Source organism: Salvelinus fontinalis, chromosome 5 (assembly GCF_029448725.1).
Source record: "Salvelinus fontinalis isolate EN_2023a chromosome 5, ASM2944872v1, whole genome shotgun sequence".
Classification (NCBI taxonomy): Eukaryota; Metazoa; Chordata; class Actinopteri; order Salmoniformes; family Salmonidae; genus Salvelinus; species Salvelinus fontinalis.
Window position 1 is genome coordinate 36,031,924 of NC_074669.1, and position 10,234 is coordinate 36,042,157.

The 10,234-nt window shown below is 39.7% G+C and overlaps 1 protein-coding gene across 1 annotated transcript; it reads right to left on the minus strand.

The window, feature by feature from the left end:
• Window positions 1-8,013: 8,013 nt before the first annotated feature.
• LOC129854776 (forkhead box protein D3-B-like) lies at window positions 8,014-9,853 on the minus strand. Its single transcript, XM_055921926.1, has one exon. It carries the CDS (start codon window positions 9,568-9,570, stop codon window positions 8,470-8,472), a length of 1,101 nt encoding a protein of 366 aa, XP_055777901.1. The 5' UTR covers window positions 9,571-9,853; the 3' UTR covers window positions 8,014-8,469.
• Window positions 9,854-10,234: the final 381 nt, after the last annotated feature.

Here is a 10,234-nt window from a genome sequence, read left to right on the forward strand (position 1 = left end):
TCTATTGGGCACAAAATAACCTGAAACACAACCAAAACAAACAGCAAATGCATTCAACAAGTTTGTAGAGTAACAATCTTGATGTAATTATTGCGTGCTAGGAATATGACACCAAATACTAAACTTCTGACTACTTTAATACACATAAGTGAATTTGTCCCAATACTTTTGGTCCCCTAAAATGGGGGGAACAAAAAGTGCTGTAATTTCTAAACGGGTTTCACAGAGATGAATGATGAAAATACCCTCAAATGAAGCTGACAGTCTGCACTTTAACCTCATAGTCATTGTATCATTTCAAATCCAAAGTGCTGGAGTACAGAGACAAAACCAACAGAAAATGTGTCACTGTCCTAATACTTTTGGAGCTCAATGTATTAAATGAACAGTAAGATTTGCTTAACTGCCAAAATTCAACATTTTGACATGTCCCTCTGTGCACTCTCTGTGACTTCTAGGAAGATGATTTTAACCCACTTAACACCAAAATATCCCCTAAGTTTTCACCATCATTGTTAAGCCATAGTTATTTTATTACTTTGATAAAGTTATTTCTGAAGACTATTATTTATTTAATGTGATTTGTGACTCATTTTAAGGTGAAATAAAACACCTGTCCCCCATTTCAAGGTCAACCCTGTTACGTCAACTAAGCTCTCCTTTAAATATGAAACTATTCCCCTTTAAATATTTTTTGAAAATAACAACATTGAACATCTAACAGTCTAATCATAGTGTAAAAGCAGGTGAGCTTTTCTGGTATTTTGTGGTGGAAAACTGAGTGGGTCGAGCATAACACATCAACCCTGTTACCAACAGATAGACAGGCTAGAAATGTCTTTTAACAATTGCATTTTTTTGTTGTGAAGCTTGCATTCAATTGCCCCTCCCTGTTGCACACAACAAGCTCCCATTCCCCCTGTCACAAGGGGATTCATGGCTGATTTTAAGATAAATCATCAACCTTGTTGCAGTCAACCTTCTTACTGTCAACCTGTTACTTTATTTGGCACATACTAAAACAAAATGTAACCTCTTGATATGGGAAAACATGTTTTTTCTTCAATTGAACATGTGCTCGTTGACAGAATGTAATAATTTGGTGAAATACGTTCCCCCCCCCCCCCCCACCAAGTTACACTACCCAAAAGGGACTCATTTCGTGGATGACCCAGAAAACAAATAATCACCTATAGAACTTTTATGTAAAATGTATAGTAGCTGGTGATCTTGAAAACCGCACAGGGGGGTTAACAGCTGTTTGATACCTGTCCTTCAGTAGTCTTAGCTGTGGCTCTCATAAACATCTTATGGGCTAAGCTGTCATAACCTTGAGACGTGTGCAGTTCCACCCACTCTGGGTTCATCAGCTTGGCTCTGCAGGGAAGCACATACACATGGTGACATAGTGTTAGAAATAACTTGTGTGTGTGTGTGTACAAACAGACTTAGACATGAGCACAGAGTAGGCTATGTTAGGCTGTTAGGAGGGAGGGGGTGGGGGTCAGTCTCAACCCCCGCATTTCAAGTTGAAGTATCTGGAAGGATAAAGAAAAATTGAGTTCCTTAGCTATTGCTAAAAACCCATAAAAATACAAGACAATAGCATAGGCTATTGGACAGGTGCATCTAGACCAGCCTACCATTCATAAACAGGCAGATTATATTTCACTTCTTGCCAATGCTGTTGAGTTTCGTAGGCCCATTACATAGGTGGTTTGCCAGCCACTGGAAATAAGATACATGTGTGAATATGCAGCTAAATGATAATAACTACTAGCTAGCTACAGCAATAATATGTAGAGGAAGAGAGCATAGTCATGCTGCTGAACAGTGGCAGCAAGCTGACTCTCATATTTTTGTTCGTCTAATGGCCATAATAACTGCACCAAAATCAGCAATTTGATACGTTCACAACGCCACGCGCTAGCTAGCTAGCTATGTTTGAAACTGAGAGCTGTCAGTGAGCACTGCAGGTGCAGCATTAGCACAAATAAAGCTAGCTAGTCCACTTCCTACCTGAATACGAGTTCAAGGATACAGCCCATCTCGCCGTAAGACCGAGCAAAACACAAAGGGATACAAGACTCCAGTTCTCCATGCCCGCGAGCATAAAATAGCTTTATTATCGGCAACGAAATGCTTTAATTTTCGGTGCATGTTGCAGATTCCTGCAGGATTGTTGTTTACACTTCATGAACACGTCAGAGCAGACGCTGGGTGATGACGTACCTCTCTTCCTCTCGGTGCCTTTTTGATTAGAGATGGATGATGCTGAATGAGGTCGATATATAGAATATTCGATCCCCATCAAAAGTGACATAAACCGACATGTTCACATCATGTGTCAAATATGCACAGGTAAGAGGTGAAAAAGCAGAGATAGTAAAGGATGTATCCATTTTGTTTGTTCATTTGTGATTTGTAGATTTATGGAACCAGTTTTCCACAAATGTCCTTTTAAAATGGCAGTTGTAGGCACACATGAGTTTGAACGCTTAGCAACCGTTTCCAGGTGTTGGTCCAAATGATAAACGAATGCCTAGTCTGAACATTAGACTGACTTATTTTTATACAAATGATTAGCCTGAAACTTCAGTGATGAGTGCTATGACAGCCATGCTTCTCTCTGGAGGATTGACATAAAGGAGAGAGGCTATAGGCTAATCACAACAATATGTGACAAGAATATGAGGTCATTTATGAATGTCAAAATACTGTAGCAGAATATACTGTATCACCAAGGTGCTTGTTGTCACCTCCAGCCCAGTTACTTTCTGCCAGAGGCACATCCTGAATGACCTTTCAATCCAGTGACATCTACATTACAACCATGTCTCTGTTTCCATTCTGAGGGGTAAGAAGGTATTGGATAAAACACAGCACTTCTTTGTGGTTCACGCATCAATTATTTATAAATAATAATAACCTCAGACAACTGCTGATTTGCAATGACTTTCATTACAATGAGAAGCCTATAACTCATTGATGGCCATTAGTTATTAATACCCTGGTGTGCCAGCTTTACTTTGTCATTTATTGCTTCATCTCTGTGCCTTTTAAATATTCAGTAACTGCTGTATCTACATTTACTGTCTATGATCTGGCCTGGCTTGTCACCCCTGCTATAATTCTATATTGAAGGCTTTCCAGGTCTTGCCTGACAATGCACTGTGTCTGAACTGGCACCCTATTCCCTGATGCACTATATAGTGAATAGGGTGCCATTTCAAATGCAGACCCAGGCGTTGGTTATTCCTTTACCCGTGCTTCGGATGTATAGAATAGAGTCGGCAATGGTTGTGGAGAAGGAGATGAGGCAATGCAGCCTTGTTCTTTGCTTTTGCCAATTGCCACTTGAGTCTATATGGTTTTTACTATACCTATATTTTCTACCAATCCAATAGAGTGGGGAATGGATGTGGAGCAGGAGACGAAGGAACGGAAAACAGCTTAAGCTGGGGTACTCTTATCATCATCATCATCAGGGTGACCAATGACTGAAGGTGCTGCTGCTGGACTCTAGTGGATGCCTGTCTGTTTGCCCTTAGGGGATGAAAGGATCAATTAAGTAATGAAGTAACTCTATCCAATAGGTGACACTTGTTGTTGCTACAACACAGTGTTATGACAATAACAACATTGTAATGGCACAATGGCAGTGGTAGCTAAATGCAACAACCAGGTACGCAACCATATTAAAAATAAGAATAATGATATAATAATAATAATATGCAACCATTCTGTTTTGTTTGCAGGGTTAATGTAATTATTGACCATTTGCCATAGATAATTATTGAAATATATTTGTAGATCTCATTACACACACACACATACATACATACACATACACATGACCAGTAAATTGCACTTTGGATAAACTGAAACACCTTGGAAATGGATCAATAAAGTATTCTCATTTTTAAGAAACAGTGGGAAATAGGCCTACAAAACAGAGATATTATTTTGGGAATGTCACCTGGAATATTAGCTATGTGTCATCTGGAAAATGGATCAATAAAGTATTCTTCGTTGTATACAAATAGGCTACACAAAACGTAGCCTACATTCCCAACTGAAACACCTTTTATAGCTAATAAAGTCGGCAGTACAAAACAGAGTGATCATCATGGGAATGTGTCATTTGCAATAGTAGAGGTCCGAGTTCCATATTAGAGAATGTATTTTATATGGTGAATCAATGTGTCAACCAGATGACATAGGCCAGTATAAGGCCCTTATGTGCAACTATATGGGAAATGTCTTCCTTGTTTTCTCTGTTGTAGGCCTAGTACATGTCAAATACAAACATTTAGAACACATTTATACACAGTCACAACTGTAAATTAACGTAAATAATAGGCCAGTATAAGGCCCTTATGTGCAACTATATGGGAAATGTGTTCCTTGTTTTCTCTATTGTAGGCCTAGTACATGTCAAATACAAACATTTAGAACACATTTATACACAGACACAACTGTAAATAAACGTAAATAATAGGTGAAGCTATACTGTAATATTACTATTAGTATTACTCAATCTTCACTCAAAATACCTTGCAATATACTGTATACTCAGCTAAGCTTTCATTTACAGCCCAAATTTGATTTGATATAGGCCTACTGTATTAATGCAAGGATCTTTTTAAAATTATTATGTCAAGTATACGAGAGAATCTCTGTGGTGTTCCATGCTGACTGTGCTGTCAGTATTGAGAGTGTGTTAAGGGGTTGTGGGAACCGCTTGTCCTCGCTATCCATACACCCCACCTGTGCAGGGCGCGAGAGCAGGTGCAGCTGCGAAAGGTCAACGTCGTGTGTGATTGTGAGCACCGCGCAATCTACTAAACGCAGCAACTTTCAACAGAGCTCAATAGGTTTTTTAGGCCACCCTAAAACGGAAACGCGTCCAAACATTTGTGCGCAGGTGATCATTCTTCCCGTGTTGTAAGCCATTTCATCGGAGAAGACGTGGCTATGTCAGTATGATTATTAGCCTATTCATCATATTTGACATATAGTATCTATACGGCAAAATCTTAAAACCTTCAAATGGCTAAACCAGGCTTGTGGGGGATGCGTCATTTCCATCCAAAAACGTATTTGATCGAGACCTGTAATAAATATGAATATTTAAATACCAATTTGAAGTTTATTTATATAACTAATAGCTATAAATATTATTGTTATTGTTGTCCATAAATAGGTTATGCTTGTTTTTTCGTCTTATTTCAAGTCAAAATAGTTTCATTATAATAGCTTATTTTTCATATCGGCTCCGATTTTTTTTCTTCTAAGAAAGTATTATGGGAAAGACAATTATTTAATTGTGCACAATATGAAAAGACTTGCATATTGTGCACAACAATTCGTCAAAGCAACCTGAGACTGCAACAAGAATAAAAAAAAGTATTATAACTTTGTCCTGATATTTAAGCTTACATTATGAAGCCAATTATTTAGAGGATTGTGATTGTCAAAACGAGTTGGCAGCCCCTGTCAGTCTGCTTAAGGAGCTCTGGTGGTCCCCGGTTGCAATGCCCATCGAAGGTTACTACTTGACGCCAGGTATATAAAAAGCATGGGATCTATTATAACCTTGCACTTGTTAAAGAGTCAACTCTTTCCCACCAGCTGCCCCTAAAATAGACACACTATTAAATCCCGTTGAATCTAAACAATGTCACAGTGTCCCTATTCCAAGATAAATAAGATCTACCAAACCACCCCAGTATATGAACCTACTCATTCAAACAGAACAGTAGCCCCTGAAGAAAGTCACCCATAATTCACAATTCAGGGCAGATATTTAGGACTTGCCTTGTGTTTCTCTGTGTTTAAATTGCTTTGCACAAGAATACAGGTGTCAATAAACGCCACCTAGCGATGTTCACCAGTCATTGCTGTTACACGGTTATGTGTGTGTTATTGTGTGTTACATTCTTAACGGTGAATACAGACCAGGCAGAACCCGAAAAAGACAGGGGCGGAATGGCTCCATCGAATAAAAGCCATATTCTTATCAAACTAATAGACTACCGGTATTGCATGACAATATAGACTGTAGACCTATGTAGGCTTAAGTGTTCTCAATTGTTGATGTTTTTGTTTTGCTAGAGATGAATTGTTATACTGCCTGCTTAATTAAAATGTATCACTCTTACTTAAGACATAATAGTGGTAATAATTATCAGACGCATACCCACATTGCGTCAGTCAGAGTTTTTTGGGAAATAACCAGCTTGCCAATTAAAAATTAAAAATTTAATGAACAACCGTCGGTTGATAAGAGTTCGTTTATTAATACACAAATTTCAGTTAGACATGACATTATAGCCTAATATACGATGAACAATCGTCTATCGAAGTGATTGTAGGCCTTACAAATCTCCCCTCACAACGAACGTCCCACGGTCTACATTTTACTACAGTATTTTTCCTCGAACGCCAGTAGACCTGGGCTTATATAGCATCATATTAGATATATGTCTTCTAAGAGACGCCTCTGCATCGCTACGTCCTGTAAATCATCGGTGGTATGTGATATCAAATCGGAGCAATGCGCATGACAATGTAGTCTCATCTGAATGACTAAGAAGTCAGTCGTGGAATGGGCGCCCCGTTATCCAGTGTCATTGAGAAGCTCTGCCTCAGCAGCTTCTTCAGACTGAAAGTGAATTCAAACAGATAGCCCTTTCTCTGTTCACACGAGTATCAGTTCAAAATAGCCCCCCTAACCCTTGTCCACTGCACCGGCCACACACACCATCCACCATTTGCTGTTTGTGTAAAACTGATTAGCCAGACACAACTGTGAAAATAAGTGTTACTTTTATAGTAGCAACATGCTAACATGTTTATATCTTCTTAGTTTCTCTTGTAACAGGACACCTTAATGTCTCGGCGTCTGGGCTACCTGTTTAGGCTAGAGCATCTGCACTGCATAAGCTTCCTCATTATGAAATCCAGTTTCATTTTCATGTTAGTGAAAACATTAGAAACAACTTATTTGATAATAAAGTATTTTACTATTTTTGAGCCACCAAAATTATTTGCATACCGATCCTAATGCTTATATGTTTGTTTCAAGTTTTATTTTTATTTAACTATGCAAGTCAGTTAAGAACAAAATATTATTTTCAATGACGGCCTAGAAACAGTGGGTTAACTGCTTTGTTCAGGGGCAGAAGGACAGGTTTTTTTCCTTGTCAGCTCGGTTACTAGTCCAACGCTCTAACCACTAGGCTACCTGCCGCCCCAGGTAGTAAAATAACAAGGAGGCAGAATGTTGAATCGAGCGTTCTAGGGACTTATAATTTCAAGACATCAGAGTAGCCTAATTTCTGATTTGTGTTGAGGCCTATATTCTATTCCTGTTCAAATATATTTAATTGTTTTCACATCTGTAAATAAGCATCATAAGGCACTAGCACAAATAGGCTATAATGATATAGTTATTGTCATGCCAAATTATAAGATGATATCATAATAACAAACCACAAACTACTTTTAAAGACAGATGAATTTAGGCCTAACTGTAAATTGATATTGATAATGAAGGGATATTAAATTAAATGAAAGATTTCCTAATTTGTAATATCAATAGGCATATTTTATATCGATATTACATTTTAACTTTAGGAAATTACCTGTGTTTTAAGTTACTAATTTATTACTTGCTCGAGGTAATAAACACGTCACTACACTCTCACCTAATTATCATAAGCATGCCAATAGAAATATTGAAAGGATTAGAGGCCTACCTTAATTATTGGCCTTAAATTAAATGCACCGGTTTCCAATCTGTTTTAATTGTTAAATATGTTTACATTTCTATCTAGGCTATTTGCTTACAAATCCATACTGATAGTTCTTCATATCCAAGTCTACTTTCAGATTATTTCCAACTATTAAAATGGTTTCAATTAGAGACGTTTCAATAGTAATTGTCACACAGCAGATTTATATCAGATAATTCAAAAACTACATAAAGAAAATGAATACTGCTAATGCTTCTTTTTTGGGGGATTTATTAACAAATGAATCCATTTTACAACACAATAGAGCTACATAGAATACATATATTTGAATTTATAAACAGACTATTTGTCCAGACTTAGAATAAGAGCATGTTGTATCTTGTATGAAAAATCAAAGCAAAATAGTTGATTCTTTTTAACTAACAGTGAGCTCCCATACAAAAGAAAATAGAAAATAATATCAGGAAAACTCGTATAACTACAACTGTTGTACAGTTCAAACACCAAAGATAAAATAGGTAAAGATCAAACAAGTCAAATTCTTTATTTTTTACAAATATGTACAAATATTACCTGTACAAAAAGCATTCCTTTTCTCTCTTTTTTTGTTGTTTTTACATGGCTACAGACTGGCGGACGTCAGAGTCCAGAGTCAGCTTATTTCGTGCTGCGTACAGTCCCTCCAAGTCTCTAGAAAAATATAAGTATTTTATTGAGAAGGCCATTTGGACACTGCTGACGTTACTGAGGGTAAAAACTGTCCCGACATGATATTAGATGGCATGCTAAGAATCGGTGCAATAGCTGCTGTTGTCCTGGTTAGGCCATGTGCGCTCAACAACGCAGACTGAACAGTCACCGGAGGCCGCATGAAAGTCTGTGCACTCGAGGAAGTGGATACCCCGATGATGTTTTCTATACTGAAAGACGGTCTAAGGGAGGGCTCGGACTTGATCATAGACGCTGTGCTAAGGCTGTTAAGCTGCATCTGAAGGCTGGGGCTGAGCTGGGAGTTGAAGGCTTTTCTGTTCAGCTCAGCGGAGGACAAAAGAGGGACAGTCGGGGGGAGCATGGGACCTACCGGGTGCATGTACGGGTACATCCCTGCTGGATGGGTGTAGGCTGGGTGAATTCCATAGTGACGTCCGTAAGGATTCCCAATACTGTAAGCCCCAAAACTTTGCATCATGAGGGCTGTCTGGTCCCTGAGAATATCTGGCTGGTGCCTTTTGAAACGTTTCCTCCTCCGGAGGAAGCTGCCGTTGTCAAACATATCTTCCGATTGTGGGTCCAGGGTCCAGTAGTTGCCTTTGCCAGGGTTGCCCGGCTCCCGGGGGATTTTCACGAAACAGTCGTTCAGCGACAGGTTGTGGCGGATGGAGTTCTGCCAGGCTGGAAACTTCTCCCGGTAATACGGGAACCGGCTACTGATAAACTCGCAGATCCCGCTGAGTGTGAGTTTTTTCTGCGGGCTCTGGAGTATAGACATGGTGATGAGCGCGATGTAGGAGTAGGGTGGCTTCACCAGGCTGTTTTTTGGCTTGCTGCTTATGGAACCTGACGCGCTTTCCGTGCTGTCTGCTTTGGTCTCTCCCTCCCCGGCGCTCTCGCATGGACTCCCGGACCTCTCCTTCACTTCTATCTCCTCCACCTCCTCCGAGCGGTCGTGCATGCCCCCCTGGCTGTCGCAGTCGCTGTCCCGCTCCATTCCCTCATCGCATTCGCCGACCACGTCGATATCCACATCCTCGGCAGTGAGCACTGTCTGACCGGACATGTCGTTGGCACTGTTGCCACCAGACAGGGTCATCACAACTTACTTTACGGAGAAACAACCAGGGATCTAGGTGCGTGGGTGCGCACGCGGCACGTAGCGGTTAGATCAGATGTCGCCGGATTCTAAATGCAGGTCAGACCGGCCTGCCAGAGAAACTTAAACTTCTGAAAATATTTATCCAGTCTACTAGGCTACGAAGCGTCTTCTTTAGGGTTTTGGTGTCGGTGCGCTTCACGCCACGAAGTCCTTCAACCGCTATTTCATAGTAAGAGTGATTTTTTTGAGTGCGAAGTTTAGATGACAAGTGCTTTTAAAGCCTATGTTAAGGACTGTCTGAAAGATTACTTTTTCAGTTTAAGATATACTATCAGTCCTGCCACGTGATTGGGTGACGTCAGACGTCCCCCTGCTAAGCCATGCAAACTGAAGTTGTTTCATGGATTTGTCAACAAAGGGACAACAGTAATGGTGCTTTCCACTTTCTGGCTGTGTTCGTCCGTCATAGACAATTTACCGTAGCTGGGGGAAGAAAAAAATAAAATTGGCCTGCGTGATTGAAAATCTGATGCGCATTAACTCCGGGCTGCGCTAAATCCAAATCTTAACTTTGCTTAAAACAAATAGCTTGTGTTGAAAGCTGCTGAATGAAAACGTCGACAGCTAAGTTAATTGAATCTCTTCTAGTTATTGTTGTGTC